We start from the raw sequence: 22,994 nt of genomic DNA on the forward strand, positions 1-22,994 counted from the left end.
GTAGCTGCCAACTTCCTTGTCCTACAACGTGAACCCAAGTCATAGAGACTTATTTTCCAGAGTTCAAGTTGAGATCCTTTCCCTCTGTTTGTCACTTTGTGGACCATTTCATAAAGTGGTCAACAGTCATGGCCAGAATTTCCAAGTAGGAAGCCAGTCCTGCCATACTAGGGAGTATGGCTTTCTGAAATCGATTCTGTAGCCGAAAAGAACTCGGAGAGTTTTCTGAGAAGGGCTGACCTCCTTTCATGCCACTTACTGAGAATTAAAGCTGCGAGGGCGAACCCGTTTGAGCATGTGGTACAACACTTAGTGCCACTGCTGCCAGGGAACAAGATTTGTGTTTCTAAGGAGATACAACAAAAAGGAGAATGCTTTAAGAGCCAGCGGCTGTCAGGGTGTAAAAGTATCTATGTTCCAAAAGGGAAATAGAAGCTGAATTAAGTAATTTTATACACACGTTACAGGGTGCCCTTCTGCTAGTAATTCTTAAATTCAAAAGCAAATAGTTGTGACCACAAAGGGCTTAGGACATATCAGCTGATCTGAGCTTGCAGACTCAAACTGGATATGATTAGTATTGACCTGCCCTGTGCATGTGATTTTAAGATGATCTGAATTTTTTTTTCTGTCATCCTGTTGGGGGGTATTCATACCAGGGGACAATGGATGATCAAGTATAGCAGAGGTGCAGGCACTTGACAGTAGATTGTGAATAAACAAGAAGAGGAAAGTCCAAATCTACCATCTGGGACAGCAAAACAGCCTTTCTCCAGCCTCTTTAACACCAATATTCACGTGTTTGCAAATGTTCAGTCAGTTATTGGTCTGGATAGATGTTCTGAACAGCTTCATTGGCTAACATGTCATCACAGGAGAGAAATCACAGGGAGAGTGCACCCAGGAAAAATTACAGTAGTGCTATATTTACTTAGTGGCTCTGCACTGGGGTTTTATTTTCCACAGTTGGAAAGGGAACCACCTGTCTCAGCTGCTGATGTCAGAGAGCTCCCTCGAGACTCAGAGCTGTTGGAAAGCACATGATACTGTACATATTTGCTCTTACGTCCATATTGGGCTACGATTGGGTTTCAGATCTGTGCCCTATTGTGGAGTTCATTGAGCAGTGACTCCCAGGTGCCTTCTTACGTCACTCTGCCCCTGTGAATTAAAAAGGGGCGTGTGCAAGCCTCCTTTGTCAGTAGTCTCTCCACTTGCTGTATGAGTACTTGTGCTGCAGAAAAATGAATGGCACACTTCTTGGGGTTATCACTTATGGATTCGGGTATGCAAGTGAGTATCAAGAAGTATTATCTCTAGCTAGGAGCCATTAGGCTGTATTGATATGTAGGGATTTGTGATCATAAGGATTTTTAAGCATTTTAAAAAATCAGATTTGGAAATCTTGTGTGTTTATTGTTAAGAAGTCAAAAAGAGATTGGTATAGCATATGCTTCTACGTTTTAAAGTACAGTTTTGTCAGTGTGAAGAAATTGTTGCAGGATGAATGAAATGGTTAATTTGGCAAGAACTGATACTATGTCTATGTATCTCAGGCTATCTATTACAGTGCTTTATTGCTGTTTTTTTATTTTTAAAGACTTTTCAGTTCTGCAAATAACTCATAGCTTATGTTCTTTGTGTCTGTTGCAGAATTAAGCCTTTTAAATGTAGCTCCTTCAGGGAATTTGTGGGCCACTATATTGCATGACTCCAGGGGGTACCATTTATGTCATAGTCAAAGAGTCACAGTTAAACTCTCCTGCTGACTATATGCACCATCTCAGGAAATACGATGCCATCAGCATTACTCAAACATTACATAAAACTAGAATTGTTTCCAACAATTGCAGAAGGCTTGCTATTAGTAAAGTTGTTCATTATTTTAATAGTGCCATGCATCTGATTTTGAATATCTTTACCAACTTGCAAATTATATGGTTATTATACAAAATTGTTGGAAAATGGTGTGTGGGGATATAAATTACATTCTCGGGCCACATCAAATCAATGTCTTATTAAAGATCAGTAGCAAGGTCCTTAATTCCTAGCCTGCCTATGATGTATTCTTCCAGTTAAATTTATTTCTGAAATGGTGTTTGATATCTTTTTTTTCAAATCCTAAAAATAGAGTAAATAGGATGGGTTAAGACCCCTTGGTTCATCTAATCTTTTCCCTAGTGCAGAACTTTTCTCTGAACCATTAAAAGTGTTGTAATATATGATTGATATTAATTAGTTTTCTGTAGAGTACTGCACTCCTTAACATGAACTGAACTGGAAATAAATATATTACCATGAATTAAGATTTTTATTAGTTGAGAAGAAGAATTAGATGAAGGTACCTATGTGAAATCCTAAGTACAGACATCAAATTGAATTAATGCCAGAACTGCCTTGAGAATAATTTGAATACTGAATAAAATATAGTATAGCACACCATGGCTGTGTTTACTGAATCATTTTTGGCATCAAAAACATCAAAAACTAAGGCTACATTATAGATGCAACAACAGGCTTTTCTCCTTTGGAAGAGAAAGATGGGTGCATTTTGTAATTAAAGTGAATGCAACTCTCCAAAAAATGTCTCCAGTGTCCCGGGTGAAAACGGTCTTTCTGAGTGGATTACCTCCTTGCACACATTACAGACTTTATGTTCTAAGGGATTTGGCCATCTTCTGAGTCCTATTAGCTATGGTGATATTGATCAGCTCTATTTTCTACCCTTGCCATTCTGGAATACTGGATAAAGCTCACACTCTGCATTTACATTTCATTACGATGTTTTTGTTTGAAAAGGTGTAAAAAGTTCTGAATAGATTCATGAGGTTGCCCCAGGGATGTTCTAGAAGGGTGTCTTTCTTCAAATATGATTTCATAAGGAGGATGGATTCTATATCATTTAACACAACACCATGTAAACTGAGCACTGAAAAGTTCCAAAGATCAATCTCTGCACACTGTGATAGGAGTGGCACCCCTTGGAGTTGTGCAACTTCACGTTTGCTCTGTTATTTCTTTTCATTCTGAAATTCCTCCATCCTATAATTCATTAATTTGCTGTGTATCTATGATAGAACCTAAAGGCTAAATGAAAAACTTTTTAAAAGCTTGTGTACTGTCAAAATGAATATCATGCACATCACATAAGTAATTTAAAATGTCCTATGTACCATGCTTTAAAATGATAAATTCAATAATATCTTTTTTGACACAATATATCCAAAATATTTTATCAACATAGTATCTATGAATTATTAAGGATATATTTTTCCTTCTACTTTTTTGTACAAAGATTTTAAAATTGTAGGCACATTGACAGGACATTTCTATTTTGGAAAACATTTAAATATGGAAGAGAAAATATGAAGTATCCTTTTATGCCAGTTTTATCAATTTGAGAAGCAATTGTGTAATTGATCACAGGTGATGGAGTGCAAATATTAAGACAATTTAGTTGATAGGCCACTGGGGGCAAAATTGACTTTGTATTGAGTTGTTTTGCTCCTGTGGCTTTGTTTTCCATCCCTCCTTCTGGGTGTATTTTCAGTCTCCTCATTTCAAACATCATTTGATTCTTTGAGGTTCCTCCACATTTGCAGAGTTATAGTATTTTGTCGGTTTTCATGCTCCATATGGCTGTCTTGTTTCTTAACAGAGAAATTCAGGAAAGACTTTTGGCCCAAATATCTTTGTGGCCAGCCTAGTAGAAACAAAACTGTTTTCTGCACTTGGTGCTTCTGTTGTCTTTAGAGCCAGAGCCAGGTCAGGACTAGAATGAGGCTGATTTTGTTTTTCTTCAGGTAAGCAAAGGAACAACAACATTTAGCATCCTCATGCATGTGATGGTTCTGTCACAAGTACAAAGTCAGCTTCACTGCAAGAGAGCAAGTTTGGCTTGGTTTGACCTCCTCTAATTCCCTTCCCTTCCCTTCCCTTCCCTTCCCTTCCTTCCTTCCCTTCCCTTCCCTTCCCTTCCCTTCCCTTCCCTTCCCTTCCCTTCCCTTCCCTTCCCTTCCCTTCCCCCTTCCCTTCCCTTCCCTTCCCTTCCCTTCCCTTCCCTTCCCTTCCCTTCCCTTCCCTTCCCTTCCCTTCCCTTCCCTTCCCTTCCCTTCCTTCCCTTCCCTTCCCTTCCCTTCCCTTCCCTTCCCTTCTTTTCCTTTCCTTTCTTCTTCCCTTCCCTTTTTTCCTCCTCTTCCCTCCCTTCCTCCCTCGCTTAATTCCTTCTGTTCTTTCTTTCATTCTTTCTTTCTTTGCCAGATGAATACCAAACACATAAGCTAAAAGTTAAAATTTTCTAGTAACCACATTTCTATTAATCTACTGAGTCTATTATTTTTCAGTAGACTCTTACATGTTTGTAGGGGAATAGCAGATATTATTGAGTGTTTATCCTGTGTCAGGCAGTGGGCTTGTCTATATCTCATTTAACCTTCATGGCCATCATATAAAACAGATATTGATTCTGGTGCTTTATAAGTGAGGTGGTTCTCATTCAGATGGTGTAGCTTGAGATCTTGAGGCCAGTGTGGCAGGTTAGTGACTCCTATGCCCATACTCTTGGAGAAGATTTTGCCAAAACAAGTCAATGATTCATTTCAGCAATGACTTTTGAGTCAAAGATAAAACTACTGAATATTTCAATTTGTAAACCTGCCCTCATCATTTCATTTATTTAAGAAATACATACAAATGACAATCTCTCAAAATTATATATTTATTATCTTCAAGTTGTTTCACAAAGGAGTTCCAGTTGACAGAGCAATTTATAAGTACAAGAATCTTGGTCCATGCAGATGACAACCTTACTTTATGTTTGGAGAAAAGAAAAAAAAAAAAAACAGATCTAGAAAGCTAAATCACTTCCTCTAAGATAAACCCACTAGCCCAGACATGGAGAACCTCAAGTCTTTCTCCATTGTGGTTGGTCTAAGAGGGTTAATGGCCTCCCTCAGGAGATCCATTGAATATTTAGATTTACTTTTTTAGTAACAGCAAAGAAGAAAACTTTTTAAAGCGTGTGGTATAGAAACATTCCATTCTCTTGCTCAACAGGTTTCAGACTCTTTATAGAATTTTAATATGGAAACTGAAAAGTACATAGATCAGCAGGGATCAGATCAATATATTTTTCCTAACTGAACATAACCACAGAAACAGCACTGACACCAAGAAAGTGATCACAACTTGGTCCCTACCTTCCTCTTACTCTTGTGCCTACCACCCCCAAAAATGCCCTCAATGGCAACCTCTTTCCTGTCTTTCAGCCTCATGCATTAGATATTTTCACCTTGGTACTTTGTAGAGATAAAATCATAAGGCATATCTTGTTTTTTGGTTTATTTGGCATCACAGTCTATTTGTAGGATCTAACATATTTGAGATGAATTAGAAGTTTATTTACTCTCACTCCTTTGAAGTGCTAGATGCCCAACAGTCATAATACTGTAACCACAAAGAGTAGCTTTATTTAACTCTTAATTATGTAAAAAAAAATTGGGGGACCATATTTTTGTTGGATTCTGCCTAAAAAGCAAAATGACAGCTGAAAAATGGTACCTCAAAGGATGTAAGACATGACACTCCAACATACTACTCTTGTCCAACCTTTGTTCCTACCATGTGACAGCTGACTTTATGATAGAGAAGGCAAAGAGAACACAGACTTAAAATACCCACAGGCAAGCACCAGGCTGGGATTTCCACGTAGTGGCTTTGTATGGCTGTGTAAAAGGTTAGGTGTGGCCTATTTTTAGATGTCTCTGAATCTACTAAGATGGATGGTAGAAAGTTCCATCTCAGGAATGGCAAAGCATTTGGTTAGAAAAGAAGCAAGGAAAGAATTTATTCTGATTATCTACTTGTGTAAAATACAAATTGGACTCTAGAGTATGAGAGGACATATGTCTTATTTCAAAAGGAAATACTTTGACACCTCCTTCAGGCATTCCACAGACCCCGAACTGGAGCTTTCATATATTAGTTTCATTTGTGTTTCTTTTCTGTGGGTACAGAAAAACATGAAGTGAAGTATGCCTTGCTAGTGAATGGCACTCCTAAAGATGCAGTATTTGTAGAGTAAGAAAGTAGCTGGTGATTTACCAAGGCATTATTCCTGACGAAGAAGTGTCATTTATTCAGTCTTCCTTTGCTTAGTTTCAAACTCATGATTATTCTCCAAATTTTCTGGCAAAGAATTTAGTGTACCAGACTATTCATCCAGCCCTAAAAGAAAACCTCTGAATTGGGTAGCACTGGATGGCACTGAAGCACAGATTTTCTTCTTCCTGCTAGTCAGATAGTTGCTCAGGGAAACAACGCAACCTCAGAGATGCAACCAGGTCCCAGGCTTTAATGTGTCCCTGTAATACGGCTCTAATAATGCTGAGCTAAAACATTTTAGGCATATGATCATTTTCTCTTTGCGCCTTACAGTAATATCTTCTCTGCTCTCCCAAATTAAAAATAGGTAAGCTTCTTTTTTTTATTTAATGTAATAATATACATTTTCAGTGCTCTGATATTTAAGAAGCAAAAAGGTAACTTGTCTTTTTCCTTTCCCCATGGGGTACAGATGGCTTGTGCCTGAAAGCTTAGCTACTCAGGAGACGGAGATATTGGGATTATGGTTTGAAGCCAGCTTAGACAGAAAAGTTCCTGAAATTCTTACCTTTAATTAACCAGCAAAAACTCAGAAGGAGAGGTATGGCTTAAGTGGTAGAGCAGGACCCTTGAACAAAAGAGCTAAACAGGAGAGTGACAACCTGAGTCCAAGCCTTAGTATAAGCACCAAATCAAACCAAGCCAAGCAAAGCCCTTATTTTCCTAGTTACTACATAATGTACACAATTCAATCCCATCTACAAAATCCTAAATATAGGACTTACCTTCATTTCTAAATCTTCTCTGGCAAATAAGGGTATTTGTTGCAAAACTAAATTAATTACACGTTAGTATACTGCATTGTCTCCATATGCAGAAATAAGTAATTAGTAATACATATATATATATATATATATATATCAGTTGTGTAGTTTTTCACAAAGAAAGTCTCAGTCTGCAGTGTGACTAGGCCACTTAGCAGAATTAATAACAAAGAGAATGAAGGTGCTTTTTTCTGGGTAATTACCTGAGCTTTGTGAGAAACATAGGTCTTCAGAAGTCTTCAGCCAGTGCACGTGTTTTAAAGTAGTGTGCTAATGTTCTAATGTGTTCCTTGTCTAGATGAATGTTCATCACTCAGGGAAAGGAATGAAACTGTGCTCTTGCTGGCAAGTTAGACAACAGATCCTTTTCTCGCATATTATCTCTGCTTCCAGCACCATTGCTTTGTGCTAAGGTCCTCTTGACCTGGCTATGTCTTGTCCGTGCATTTTAGAATGGCAGGGATCTTCCATGTAATTCCTTCTGGCTGTCTCTTTTGATAGCTTTAGGAACTGAAGCTGAAATTCATTGTGTGTGCAGCACACAGTTCCTTGGCTCATGGACCAGTTGCGTGAGGGCCCATGCTCCTCACATTCATTCTTTTTCTTCCATGTTGGGCTGAATTCAAGAGTCACAAAGTCACTCCGCTGATCAGATTGACTTAAGCCTCCTGCAATCACGTGAAACCTGATGGCCTTGAATTTAACTCATTATTCATCTAGTTCTAAAAGTATATTCTGGTCAGGATCATGATCTGTCAGATGAAGGAAATTGCAGGAATGGCTACCTCCATCTATCTATACAGGGAAATTTAGGTAATCAGTGCTTACCTAAGATATTGAATGAGCTTCCTGCCCTAGAATAGGGCTCCACCATGACAGCCTTTGTACAGACAGCTGCGTGCTTAGGGGCAGGTGATTTCCAGAAGTTCATTTGCAAGTCACTGTTGGAAATGTCGACTGTTTTCCTCATCAAGTCAATTTTATCTGTCTCTAGTGGAATCTACTATAGCAGCTCTTCTCCCAAGTCGCCCCTGACTAATTCCTTCCTCCTCAGCCAGTAGACTCTTCCTGAGAAACGTGCTTAGTATTTCAGTCATATGATTCCTAGGGCACTCAAGAGTTTTTAATTTTTGACCTGGCTTCTAAACTCTATGCTAGAAAGGAAGAAAAAGTATGACCAATAAATAGATCTTTTGATATACATGGCTGAGGTTTTAACCCTTTCCCAGATAACTAAGTTTAGAAGGGAAAGTTTACCTTAATTTGATACCATTTTAAAATGAGAAATTAAATGAAGATAGGAGTGATTTTCTGGGACTCAGCTGTTTATGCTCATCTCTGAGACAAGCTTTGCCAATCAACAGCATCTTCCCTTTGTAACTCAGGCCCGAGAGGGTTTCTAAGGTACCAGGCAGTGATTTCTCTCTGGGATGAGCCTTATCTACAAGAGCTAGACCTAGTGTAAGAGACTGAAATGGCTCATCTCAACTATAAGATGAAGGTTTGAGGTTGGTAGGTGGTTTCCCGGCTATTTGTTCCTTTCCTTTTGTGTTAAGAAACCATAATTGTAATACTACATGTGTCTATTCTATTCTTAACAAAAAATGAATGGTTATTATTCTACTGAATATATAAGCCATACATATAAGTCACTGAAAATTTGAAAATTACAGAAAGACACATAAAGAAAATTAACAACTATTTTATAAAATCATCAATTCCTGTGAGCAGCTTCCTTCATGTTCTCTTTCTCCTCTCATTTCATTCTCTCTCTCTCTCTCTACACACACACACACACACACATATACACACACACACTACATAATAAATATATGGTATTTTTTCTAGGTAAAAATTTTATTATTATAGTTACTTCAAGTTTAAATTTAACATTGTATCATTATGTTCCAAAATATATTTTATAAGATTTTAATGATAGTATTGAATATGTATATATATAGATGCATTGGTCTATCCATCTATCATCTATCTAGCTATCTATGCCTCTTATATTAAGTAGGTCTATTAACATTAGACATTTTCATTGCATTCAAGTTCTCAGCAATGTAAATGATATAGTGTTGGCTATTCTCACACCAAAAATCCTTGTACATATTCCCCTATTATTTTTTTAGGTTGAATTTGTACAAGGAGAATCTCTGGATCTTTGAAACTGTCCAGTTAAAACCTATCATGCATATTGCCTATTTGTCCTCAGAAAATAATCTTCCCTCTAGTAGATGGAATGAAAGTTTTGAGTGAGCAGTTAAAAGCAAAGGTCTGTCTATCCTAGGACTGTTCTACTCGGTTCAAGATGTTTCTTTAAAAGTCTTGTGGTCTATATGAGTTAGCAAATATCCAGTACTATGTTATGTGTTGCCACAAAATTTAGATTAGACTTTAGAGCCAGTTGTTTCCTCTGGTGAGGAGTTATTTCCCTCTACTCGTACCACATTTGGGGATATATTTATTTTAGCTCACCAGAATAATATACAAATATTAAAGCACTACAAAGTTCCAATAACAGGAGCAAAAGCAAAATACTCCTCCATCTTCTTAAGACTTTTTCCGATGTGTTCAAAATAAAGAAGGAAAAGAAACTCATTCATCCTTCCTTCCTGAGACTATTTAGAAAATTGTTTTTTTTTTCCTTTAAAGTAAAGAAAAGTTAAGTTCATTAGGACCCAAACAACTGAAATAAGGACCAAGGAACAGGTTAGCTACTAACCAGCTTTTTCATGTAAACGATTTGTGCACCCTACTTTTCCCAGTTCTGACTAAATGTACCCGGTAAGGCAAAACATTTTTCTTGCCCAATGAAATATTTTCTTGAGGTTCAGCAGCACTTTGACTTTTTTAAATGATGCAAAATTTGATCAAGTCTGATATGTCTAATTTTTAATTTGAGTAAGACAAAAATTGGTAAATGATTTAATTGCTCATTTCTAATTTAAATAAAAACACTTCATTCTAGAGGAAACAATGTAAAATGATAAAGGAAAATGAAAATATCTGAAGATTCACAAATCAGATTTTAACCATCCTTCCATTATCTCTTCTCATCTGTGTTCCTTATAAATATGCTTCTTGCTTTTTGTGTATATTAGTCTATGTGATACCATTCAGATTAATTTTCATTTTTTGTTGTATTGTAATATAAAAATTGCCCCAAGCACTTTTTGAGATCTAAGTTAAAATCAAGGCTGGCTCAGTGCTAGAAGGCTGGTCTGCTGAAGATTTTATTGGAGATGATAGCTATGTTGCTGAGGTTGTCTATGATATGTTGTTTATTAAAAAAGAAAAACATCAGTGCTAGGAGGGATTAAAGTTGTCCACTGACTTTCTCAATTTGTTTCCCCAAAGGTTTTTGTTTTCAATGTCATCACCAGAGAACTCTGTGTAAAAATAAGATTTAATTTAAGAATATTTAGAGAATAGAGGCTTCTGTATACCAATCCTTTGCAACTTTGTCTCACCTTCAAACCAAAGTGCAAAACAAGGGCTTAGCAAGCAATGTATCAGGATCAATGAGCCCCCCTCAAGGAATTAAAGGCAAGCAAGTGGATGCCTTTTAACAATAATTAACTTTATAAATCTTAGCCTTTCTGAGCAGGCCCTTTTCTTTCTGGAAGAATGCTCCAGGCAGGCAGCATTCTCTGGAATATTAGTTTCCAGTTATGTAGACTTTGTCTCCATTCAAAATGGCCTTGGGGTATTTGCTGTGCCCTGGACTTGGGAGAGATTTGATTCTAATGGTTAGAACTTCAGTTCTTCCTAGAAAAGATTTGGGGCTCTGCCTGTTCTTTTAGGCTGGTGTTCAAACCTTATTTCTCCAAGTTTGAAATGGGCGAACCGTTTATCTTTATTGGAAAGTTCTGAGGACTGCATAGATTGAGACCTGATGTACGTCACGTAATGTCTTCTCTACTCTTCTTCCATGAAAAGTGCAGCCTTTACTTTATTTCTACATAGTTCATTGTAGGAGTAAATGAGCAAGTGTAATTATACTCATAGTCTTTTCTTCTGATTTTCCTTTTGTACAAACCTGTATTGTCTTGACTTCATGTCAAGTCAATTTCTGTTGCTATTGTCTTTGATGTTTGAGTTTGGGTGTTTGGCTTTGATGGTGTTTATTTCCTAGATATTGACAATTGTCTGAAATGTGGAGGGTGTAAGAAGTTTACACTTTGGGGCAGACATAGGGAAGGGAAACTGAAGACTTCATTGGATACTTTTGTTATAAGCAGAATGAATCATTTTCTATTGTCTCCAACTGCCTCTGTCTCTCTGTCTGTCTCTCTGTCTGTCTGTCTGTCTGTGTCTCTCTCTTTGTCTTTCTCTTGTTCTCTCCCTTCTTGCTTCCCTTTCTTTCTTCCTCTCCCTCCCCCACCTCCACTTATAACTCAAAAGATAAATTTTCCTGCCTCTACCCATGTTGAGTCCTTGGGAAACAAACCTTAAGAGAACTATTGAAGGGAGGATTCCAGGGGATGAAATCGTGGCTCTGTGTAGTTGTACAATGTTATGCCCATTCAACAGATGTTAATAAATACCCACTTCCATTGTTTTAAGAAAAAGCAGCCAGCTGATTTGGGTGTGAATTGCAATGTTCAATGAAAGAATCTTGAACCCAGACAGAGTGTGTTGTAAAAGGTAGAAGAGGAATCTAGATATCAAACAAAAATGATATCATTTTTAAGGGATGTTGTCCCTATAACTATCCAAGCTCTCTGCGTCCTTGCCTTGTATCTTCTTGGATTTCCTTCTGTGGACACAGAAAAGTTTCAGTAGGTCCTTGTTGATTGAAACCAACCATTTGGAGACCTTGGAGGCAGAGATGTGAAGAGGTAAAATGAAGGCTTCAGGGAGAGAGGGGGAGAAGCAGAGCAAGAATTAAATATAGAAACCGCCTGGGGAGCCAGAAAAGACCAAGGCTGGTGAGCAACTAACAATTTAAGTTCTCCTGAGAAGAGAAAAAAATAATAACTGGACAGAAGAGAAATTTTAATCTGAAGAGTTAATTAACTAAATTATAAGACCTCTAAAATAGCCCTCTCGTTAGAGTTGTAATTTGGGGGACTTAAAAAAAGATATAGTAGAAGGCATTCTCATTTGTCCTACAAATCTGTACACAATTTTTACTTACAGGGTAGTAGAGGTTTCTGCAGGGGGAAATGTAATCTGTTATAGTTTGTGAGTCCTTTGTATGTTATAACTCCAGTCTCTTTGTGAGATGAAGGGGAACCACATATTAGAAACTACTTTTAGTTTCAGTGGATATGTTGATTTATTTTTAAGACTAGAAGTAGCTGGCCAAAACCAAGCAAGAAAACCCCAACAACACAGTAGAACAGGCTAAAATGCTCAACAACAACACAGCTTGGTGCAGGGTAAAGAACAACTCTAAGAGGTATCAAAAACAATTTTTAGAAAATCTGGTAGATGCCTAGCAATAAGACAGCAAATAGAAGTATCAGTGACTGTCACAATGCAGAAATCACTTGATAATAATTAATAAACATTGACTCTTCTTAGCCATGTGACCAATATTATTTCACAGTTGACTGTTTTGAGGGTAGAGCCAATGACCTTTGTCCTGAATTTTAATAATTTACTGAAGTTTTACATTAAGTCAGAACCTAATTGAGAAGAAAATGAGTGTTACTTTGTGGTGGGTACTGAGGAGTGCCACTAATTGCATGTATGAATGCATTCCTGATGTTGTATTTTCCTGTTCCTTTAAAAAAAATGACATAGAAAATTAAATCTGTAGCAACTTTCTGCTCTCTGTAATTGGGGTGGGGGGAGGGAAACGTGCCAGTGAAAAGTATTTGGCTAACTGAAAATGTCAAAGCTGTTGGACATTTATCTTTTTATATCCAGTAAAGACAAGCTGTCCGTTTCATTACATTATTTAGAAATATACCAGCAACTTGTTGAGATAACAGAGCAGACAAATCTGAAGGAGGCTGCAGTCTGCTAACTTGTTTCTTGTTGTTTGGTTTGGTTTTGACTTTCTTTCACTTTGCTTTTTGAGCAACTGAATATTTACAACTGTGCAAGAGGAAAAACAGTAACCACATTTTTCTTTCTAAGGAGTTGTACAATAAGAAATTCAGTAAATTAACCTCAGGAGAATAGGATCTTAACTGATAATGCTTTATACTAGTTTTAGATACTTGGGAAGATAGGGTTGTTTTTTCAGATAAATTATTGTCAAGTGAAAGATTTGAGCTGGTTTAAGAAGTCAATGAGAGTTGTTCTTTTTTTATGGAAACATATCTAATTCACTAAGATATGCACAAAGATATGGGGACATGAAAGGGTTAAATTTGACTGCTGGAATGTTATGGAAAGTGTTTTTCTGCCTTGTCTTTTGGCGTGAGTTTGTTATGTATTCGATATGTAATGTCATCATAAAATAGATGCACCTGCATTAGCCTTCATTGTCTCAAAGGTACGAGCTGAAAAATAATAAAAAGCAATACTTTTCAGTATTTTTCCTTCACTCTGTGGACATTCCTGATTCCAAAAGCAAATTGTACAACCTAAGGCACTAGGGTTGGAATTCAATGTTTATTCACAAAGGCACCCTAAGGCACTTAGGGAGAAAATGCTACATGTATGAAAAAATAAAACTAAAAGGAGCTGAGAATCTACACTGGCTGTTCTGGGCAAGGCAGTAACTGTATTTACTAACATTTGTTTGCTGGGAGCCTAGGAGAGAAATAAAAATAATTAGGAACAACCTGAAAGCCCAGGGTTTTGTGACTTGCTTTCCTTATAAGGAGCAATCTGCAGTAACAATCCAAGAGTTGGTATTTCCCACTGCTACAGGGACAGACGATTTCTGGGGTGCAGGAGTTTGTTTAGACCTTAAAAAACATAGGCTATTTTGTTGATTAAACAAACCAAAATAAAATAAAATAAAGCCTCATTTGCTGCGTTTCACCGACCCCCCCCCCCACCCATTTAGAAAATGTCTCATGTGATAAACTCTTGCCTTAGTACCAAACTGATTCTGGGTTCACTTGGCGTTGGTCAAGTCCTTAGAGAATGCACATCTTAGCCAAGAGTATAGTTACTCTGCTATGTACCGGGGAGTTTTGCCACTTGCTTGTTTGGGAAGGGGGAGGAAAAAAAAATAAATTAAAAAAAGATTGCAGGGGATTTTGGTTATTACTTGACCAGGGCTGCGTTTGGAGCCAGTGGAATTCAAAGCTGGCTTTAATCACAGCATGATTCTTGAAACCTCCTAAACTCCAAGTATTTTATTTCTTTCTCTCTCTTTTTTTTTTCTTTCTCTCTCCTCCCCCCCCCCCCCCCCCAGCGTCACTTCACTAAGGCAGAAGGCTGCCTTTGAGTGACGTCAGGAGTTTGAGCAGCAGGCTGCACCGGGAGAGAAGGGAGGTTGGGTGAGTGACAGCCCAGCCTACTTTTTAATGGCTTTGTCATGTGACTGGGGCTGTAGTAAGACAGGTGCCTTCAGTTCACTCTCAGTAAGGGGCTGGTCGCCTGCATGAGTGTGTGCGCTCTGTGGATTGGAGCTGAAAAGGCTTGACTGGCGTCATTCAGGAGCTGGGAGCTGGATGGCGTGGGACATGTGTAGCCAGGACTGTGTTTGGAGTGATATCGAGGTGAGCCGGGGCTGGGCTCGGCAATGCAGGACGGAGACTTTCCTCAGACGCAATTATTCCTTGTCCAGGGGGGTTGGGGGGGGGGGCGGGGGATGGGCTCGGGAGAGGAACCAGAGGTAAAAAAGTAGCCAGCAGGAGCTTTGGGAAAGCAGTCTCAATCTTATCTTAACTCCAATAAGTTTGCTATTTTAAGGTGGCTCCGAGATGCCTCGAGCAAATCAAAGCTTAGCTGCTGTCAACAGTATCTGTAGCAGTTAGAAACTCTTGCCCTGCGCCTTTGGCTCTGTTTCTACTCCTATTGCAATATTTATGCTCTAAGATATTGATATGAATCAAAAGCAGAAGTCTTTCCAATAGTGTTTAGTGGCCTCCTTGGAGAAAAGCCATTTCTATTTATAAGGAAGGGAAGATAAACATTAAAATGGATGTGTTCAAATACACTCCTTTTTTTGGGGGGGGGGGCGTCCCTTTTCCTAATTGAACTCCCGTCCTGCCGTCCTGATCTTCCCAACCTCTGTATATCAGAGACGAACTTGCAAAAAAAAAAAAAATTCCTAAATAATCCGGCCGGGCTATTTTAGGTAGCTTTTCCCATGGAACACAGGACAACCATGCAGCTTCCTCCAAAACTCTTGAATGTGGTTGAAAGATAGAGCCAGCTGATCTTTTTTTGAGGCTTAAAAAAAAAAAAAAGGAAAACCCTCACAACAGCCCCAGGCTTGGCGTTTGTGGCGGGTGGCAGGGAAGTTAATGGTTAAAATCTCGCTGCGTGTACCACGGAGAGCTGCCCGAAGCCGGGGAGACAGAATAGAGTTTATGCAAGAGCGTGTGTATGGAGCTGCTCGCTGCTTGTGTAAAAATAGATGGCAATACATCAATTCCACAGTTTCTGCTGGCTACAATTCATACCAGGGTTGAAGGGAAAGGGGAAGGAAAAAAAAATAATAAGACACAAGCGGTTTCCTCGTGGTCTCTGGAGTCTGTAGCACAGGGGCTAGGATCTCTGTGTGTTTGCATTCAGCACAATGGAATGTTCTCGGAAAGTTTGGGCAAGTTGAGAAACAAGAGAAACTTTCTTTCCACCCCCTGCCCGCCCGCCCTGTGGACTGTTGGTGAGATGGACCCGAATTGAATTGCACCGAGGATCCTGAGCTGCTAACAATGAATCCTGGCAAAGGCGTGCCCGGCTTCCTGTGGGTAGCTGGGGGCGCGTAGGGTAAGGGGGAGGGTCATGCACCCGCACGTGATTTGATTAAATAAGATGTCCATGTGGTGCAGCGATACACATCTAAAGTGAAAATAATTTGGCCGAGGCCCCGTCCGCGAGTGCATTTTTCCTATGTAGCAGGCGTGCCCCGGATTCTTTAACTCTTCGCTGGGTTTTGCAGATGTTGGCTTCCGTTCTGCTCTCTCCTTTCTGCCTCGCCGGCTCTTATTTGTGGGTTGTAATTGTTCTTATCTTGTTGTGATTTCTTGGTAAAGGCAAGGATAGATATGGATAATTCATAGGTCCTGTAGCTATTAAGAGTCAGAGTTCTAAGTGGCTTCAAAGTCCTAATTGTTTGAGTAGCCAGAGTGTCCTGCTGAGGCCCGCAATAGTCTGGCTGGTACGGTGGGTCTCAGCTGCTGTTATTTCCTTTTTTTTTTTTTTCTCCCCATCATGTATTATTTCTGATGTTGCTTGTTGATTGGGGAACTAGATCGTATGGAAATCAGGAAGCTCTACTTTAATCATTGGCATTCCTGCAGACATTTCTTTGCAAATAAGCATGGGGAGCTATTTAGAGCAGTGGCCTTTGAAATGATTTTCTTCAGGAGGAGGGGTCTCGGGCTAATTGTCCAGCCAGGGATTGAGTGTTGGGTCAGCTGTGACTGGCCAGTTAGTGTTAACACTGTAAGCGGGCAGCTGCTAGAAACTCCTGCCTTCTCGGCCACAGCTCTGGGAATCACCTCACCCGGCTAAAATATTACAAGCAGCGGGGAGCAGAGGCAGCTTTCATTTTTTGAATCATTAATGTTTGCTGTCCTCCTAAAACCCATTATGCCCTTTTGCACATAATGACAGGACAGCACATCGGTTAATAAAAGCGACGATCACTAGAGCCACTCAGAGTTCCCGGTGTTTTGCAGTTTAATGAAGGTGATGTGCAGTATGGTTACTAAGATTGATAGAGACAGTTCACATGACATACACCCACCAAGACTGCCATTCTTAACAGTCTCCCCCCCCCCATCCATTTCCCCCGTCTTGACTAATTCTTTTTAAGAAGTTAGGATTCTTTTTTTCATTATTATAATTAATGTGGCCGAGTCTACTCTTTCTCTCCCCCCCCCTGCCTTTTACTCTCTTTAAAATTTACCATCAATGGCACCAAAACCTCCAAAAGGTTAATGGAGAATTATACTTAATTATAATGATTCATTATCATCAGTGCAGTTAAGCTAATTTATTGTCTGCTCCTTAACTAAGAGAAAAGTCTGTTGGGGTGAAATAACGTACAATAATTAGCCTTTTGTGTTTAGTGACTGCTTTATCCTCTTAAATCGTATTATAAAATTAAGGCTACAGTGGTGAATAGCTGTCAGTGTTATACAGAGGCAGTAGAATGTGTCTGTGTAATTGCAATAAAGCACACCTGTTACAGATGTGTAGGGAAGCTGTAAATATCAGTATGTCAGATGAGGACAGTTACAGGGCTCGCACAGTTAAGCCTGGCATGATCCAAAGGCCAAATATAAATTAATAACATGAACACTTGCTACCACTAATGTGTTTTAGATTAGCAGTATAATGTCACATTCAGAAGCACACTGATTTTGTTCGCATGTCAACATTGGCAAAAGCACAGGCCTTTTGTTGCAATCAGAGGGAGAAGAGAGAGAGAGAGCGAGAGAGAACTGTCCACAAGTCAGTCAGTTGACACTTCAGCCTTCCAACACAGTACCACAACTGATACTCACACCAGACCTAGACAGTTATATTATCTAACTTAGTTTTACTTTTTGATTGTATTTTTTAGTTTTTTGTGATTCCTTTTCTAAAGGAATAACCCTCTTAACCACCACCACCACCAATGAAATCCTGAACATACAGTTAAGCTAGTGCTTCCTTGGTCTCTGCATTGAAGGTGTGTAGGAAGAGTTAATACTGTTTGTGCTTAGAGGATAAGTAAGCAGAGGTAGGCAAGAATGGAGCCTGGGAAGTGTTACACCCATAACAAAACAAGAACATTGCACTAGGACAAGATCTACTTTCCAGCCCAGCCTCCATTTACTCATAAATCCAGTGGACTATACCAATCTGCAACTTTCTGCTAACTCAGATAGTAAAAAGGAAAGTTCAATAAAATGATAAGGAAGGTATTTTGATAGAGAGGAGAGCCCTTCCTCTTTCTGTTGCCTTAAAAGTTGCTGCTAAGGATCTCCCTGAGCCCCAGTGGTGTTTGGGAAGAAGGCTCACAGCCTTGTCCCACCCTCCTCTTATCAACAGTTGACTCTATTACTTAGTACCTACTTCTCACTGTGGGGCTTAGGACCCCACTGCTGTCTGTGACCCATGCGATATGAACTGCCTAGGATGACAGAAGAAAGATCTTTAGAAAATACACTATATTCAAAATCTAAATATCAAGGGACATCTTCTGCAGATGTGAACCAATTTAGCATTTCTCCTGAACTCAGAAGGCAGAGGCACTAGGGCTCTGCTTCTGAGCGTGAGACCCTTGATTTAGCTGGGTGGCTCATAGGTAGATAAAGTTCTAATGACCCTGATATCAGACCCCAGGACTACGGGTTTTGGCAGAGTTCTTTTCTGTGTTCAGAATGGAATCAGAAGTTAGACAGCTAATGCAAGTTTAGGAGATCACCTTATTGGTTAAAGGTCTAGTTTTCTTAGAACACAGCAGAGTGCAGCAAGCTAAATACTACTTGATGAAAGGAGGCCAAAGAACATGATAATCCTGAATAGCCTTAGTGGTAGGCTGCCCAGCCACTGCAGAGAATATTTTAAACTTTTCAATAGCATTTTGTAACACTAAACAGAAGTACTTATTTACTGGCATGGTGGCTCAGGCTAGTAATCCCAGCTACCTAGGAGGTAGAAATTCAGAGGATGGTGTTTTTTTTTTTATTTATTTTTCTTATTTATTGTCAAAGTGACATACAGAGAGGTTACAGTTTCATACGTTAGGCATTGGATACATTTCTGGTACTGTTTGTTACCTCCTCCCAGGATGGTGGTTTGAGATCCATCCAGGCAAAAAGTTAGCAAGACCTCATCTCAACAAGTAAGCCAACAATGGTGACTCATTCTTTGTCCCAGCTATTTAAGAGGCTGTAGGTGGGAGGATCATGGTTTAGGCCACTCTGGCAAAAAAAAAAAAAAAAAAAAAAAAAAAAAAAAAAAAAAAAAAAAAAAAAAAGTAAAACCATAAAAGAGAAAAAAACTAAAGCAAAAAGGCCTGGAGGTATGTTTCAAGTGCAGAATGTTACTCTAGAAAGTGTAAGGCTCTATGTTCAAACAGAACTGCCCAAAAAAGTTTGTTTTTAAATTTTGTTTAACCTCCATATATTTTGCAAAGGATTTTAATTTAGCCTGTCCATTTATAAGTACAATGCATCTTGATCAGTGTCACCTCTTCCCTCATTCTCTTCCACCTCCCATCCTGTCTTTGAAAGTTTCCTAGGCCTGTTTTCAGTTTTATACATTGAGTCTTATACCAGTCTTCTCTCCTTCTTCTCTCCACTCATCTATACGCCCCCCCCTTAGCTTCTGCCCACCTCAGACAAGGCATGTTTCAGCTACCTAACGTTCATTTTGTTAAATTCTCTGTTAATTGCTTACACCATGGAAACTCACTTGATCCATGGCTTACATAAACCTAAGTTATGATCAAAATATAATGATGATGCACAATTAGGATTTTTCTCTTCTAAGAGCTAGGTGATGCATGCGCACACATATGCACACACTCACACATGCACACACCTTGCAAGTTACTCACAGTGAAAGATCTAAATGCCACATAGAACAATAGGAATTGTTTGTTCTTTCTCTCAAGGAACTTGTTTTGACTTGTTAATGGTGAAGTCCAGAAATTCATAAAAAGTCAAGTGGGAGAGAATGATTTAAACAACAAGCCAAGAAAACCATAGATGAGTCAAAGACAAGTTCCTTGAAAGGAAGAACAGAAAATTCACTTTTTTTTTTGCCTCATTAGTTGCTAAATGAACTAGATGGACTATAATGCTTAAAAGGAAAGTTTTCTGAGTATAATTCCTGTTTTCTTTCTGATTTAGCAGTTGGTTATTGAGTGTTCATAACGTGTGAGGGCCATTCTAAGGCGCATTCAGCGTACATCTTCCTCTCAAAGCAGATATCCTCTAGGGGTAGAGTAACATTGTGTATATATTTAATCATAAGACAGAAGCTTGATAAGTGCTAAACAAATCCTGCTAGTTTCTAACTGGGAGAAACCAGCTTCATGGAAACCTGGCATTTACCATGGATTTAGAGGTAGACTTTTTGGATGGAATACATCCAGCAGTGTTATCCTTTGGGATCTAAGTGAGGAAAGAATTCAAGGTGTTTCCCCTGGTGATTTAAGCCCCAGAGTCCAGCTTTAGTGGTGTCTTTGACTTAACCAGGTTTAATTCCTATCACATGCTGTTGGCGTTTAATAAATTCCCGCAGTTTAATGAATGCTCTGTGTTTTTTTTTTTTTCTTTTCTGCCTCCTGCAGTGTGCTGCTCTGGTGGGTGAAGACCAGCCTCTTTGCCCAGATCTTCCTGAACTTGATCTTTCTGAACTGGATGTGAATGACTTGGATACAGACAGCTTCTTGGGTGGGCTCAAGTGGTGCAGCGACCAATCTGAAATCATATCGAACCAGTACAACAATGAGCCTTCAAACATATTTGAGGTAAGGACCTTCTTGGAATATATATATAATTTCTCCTTGAACTTGGCTTGAGCTACATGGACATGATCATAGGCTTCAGAGCATAATGAGTTCTTCCTTTGCGGTCATTAAGATTTTCTTTAAAAAAAAATCGTATTCAGCAACTTTCTATCGCATAGAAAAATATATTTGGAAAAATGGATTTTTTTTTGTTATTGTTTTTGGGAATTAAGGAGCGAAGGACTGACTACAAAGTACATTAAACTGTGTTGTAATACAGGGGGTTGTGAAAGAAACTGACAAAGAAGACCAAAAGTCTAAACCTGTTTATCCCTATTTCCCACAGAAAGTGACTGAGCAACAAATAGTTTGTAATATAAGTGACTATGGCTAAGAAATCATTTCTTTGGAGCTGAAGAATTAGGTGTTTACCTTTACTTATTTTACAAAGTAGGTGAATACTTTTGAGTGTTACTCTTATACTTTTGCTTCATACCCCTGATTTCATTGTATGATGGAAACTTGTAAACTCAACAAATCTCACATATACTTATAAATTAGTCAAAATTCATTTACCTTTCAGTAGTGAGAATTACCTCCCAGACTCTAGTCTGTCATTATGAACCTACCCTATAATAAAGAACGTTAATCTACTCCTATTAAAGTGTTACTTAGAGAAAAGAGGGTTTTTTTTCTCACAAGATCAGCACTCACTTACTTGAAAATTACTCATTTCTTATAGAGACAAACATTTATTGCAAGTGAATTGAATAAAATTTGCCAGATCAAACAGGTTTCCACGTTAAAACCTTCAGCACCACAACCATCATCATCTAATCTTTTCTTAGCTACAACATTGGACACACACACACACACATACACACACACTCATACACACAGAACTCTGTGATCCATCTGTGGAGATATTTAGTGGTTGTCTTCACTGTAGTTTGAAGGAAACCATGAGTCTTTCAGGAAGCCAATTTTATAATATTAATTGAAATTTTCCACTTTCCAGCACATAAAAGATGCTGATTATTGAATGAGTGAATGATAACTACATTAATATTGATTACTATGACAATAATAAGAAGAGACAATATTTTGGGTCACTCCTGCTTTCTGTATATCAGACCACCCAGCAGTCAGAACAACCTAGTATTTAGGTATTATGATCATTTTCATTTTACATACAAAGACATTCAGATAGACTAAGCAATTTCCCTCATATTACACAGTTGACAAATAAAAGTCCTGGCATTGAATTTCTAAATTTATCTAGCTTCCAAGTCTAATATCATTGATAAATATAGAGAGACAGCGAATTTGGGTGACAGCCATCCTTTACAAAGAAGTATCAAGCTGCTCCTTTGCTTGATGTATTTAAAAATAGAACACAATGTTTCTTCTCCGTGTTGGTGACATGGAGTCCTGGATGGGTGGTGAACAACACAGCCTATCTGTACTGCTTTAACTGTGAAGATTTTGTAAGCTGTCTAGAGCATTAAGAGGGTCTTAAAAGAACACTGCCGGGAGGGGGAGTTAAGTATGGGGAGTGATGTCAAGGTGCAGGAAACACCTTTGTGTTAGGTTTGTGCTTAGTTATACTTTCCCAGGCTTCTCAGCCGGGTCTTAGAAAGTTCATGTGAGGACTTGGCCGGTTAGAACTGGTAAATTGAACATTCCTCCTTCAGTGCAGTTGTCAGGCCCATTCTAAGTCAGGTAGCATTAAATAAACAGCACTTGAAAAAAAAGTGTCCATCCCTACCGGCCTCTTATCGAATGATCAGCTTGGTCTATTCTATACTGGGTGCATGCCACGTGTTGTAATAGAAGACTGAAAAGTGGAGGTAGACAGTGTAGCAACCAGTATTTCCCAGGTGGGCCAGTTTCAGAAAAGACAACATTCCCCTTGACCACATGGGTCTGTATGTGGCATGGTGGTGCTTGCCTGAGGTCCTTCCTGCTTCTGCTTCCAGAGCTTTCTCGGGGGTTCGTCAGTGATCTATATATAGATGCTCAATCTATGTAATGACATTCCTTCTGTTTCCTAATATAACTTTCTATACCACTGATAGAATGTTTTCAAGGCTCTAAAACACAAGGTTCATTTAATTTAATCTCTCATTAGGTCATTTTAAGCCAATGATTCTCAACCAAAAGCAATTTTACGCTTCCCCTCTCCCTTGGGGACATTTGACAGTGTCTGGAGGTATATGTGATTGTCCCGACTGGGAATAAGATGAAGCGACTGGCTTTTAGTGGGTAGAGTAGGGGTGAAGCAAGCTATTCTCTAATGCACAGCGAGTGCCTCACCACAACACAGAGAGCTGACCTGATCTCAAGTGACCATAGTGACAAAGTTGAGCGCCTTGTGTTTACGTCCCTAAAATGCCCCTGTATGAAGTTCAAAAGGCAAATTGCTGAGATGAAACCCAGTGGATGTAAAAAATGAAAAGATCATCATGAAATCCATTCTTTTATGCAACTATACCAGTAATAAAGAAGCAGAATGAGAAGCCATATCAAAT

General features: G+C 38.9%; 1 protein-coding gene across 2 annotated transcripts in view; it reads left to right on the top strand.

Annotated features, from left to right (window-relative positions):
- Positions 1-1,206: 1,206 nt before the first annotated feature.
- The window catches only part of Ppargc1a (PPARG coactivator 1 alpha), a 116,884-nt gene continuing 95,096 nt past the window's right edge, over positions 1,207-22,994 (top strand). The window contains exons 1-2 of one of the 2 annotated variants that reach the window (XM_048364211.1): positions 1,207-1,293; positions 20,305-20,484. In XM_048364211.1, the coding sequence (XP_048220168.1) occupies positions 1,249-1,293; positions 20,305-20,484 (225 nt within the window). In that variant the 5' untranslated portion in view covers positions 1,207-1,248. Of the gene's footprint in view, positions 1,294-14,338; positions 14,564-20,304; positions 20,485-22,994 lie in introns of those variants that run through there. The other variant, XM_048364210.1, reaches the window with a different exon arrangement.

The sequence above is a fragment of the Perognathus longimembris genome, chromosome 16 (assembly GCF_023159225.1).
Source record: "Perognathus longimembris pacificus isolate PPM17 chromosome 16, ASM2315922v1, whole genome shotgun sequence".
Lineage (NCBI taxonomy): Eukaryota > Metazoa > Chordata > Mammalia > Rodentia > Heteromyidae > Perognathus > Perognathus longimembris.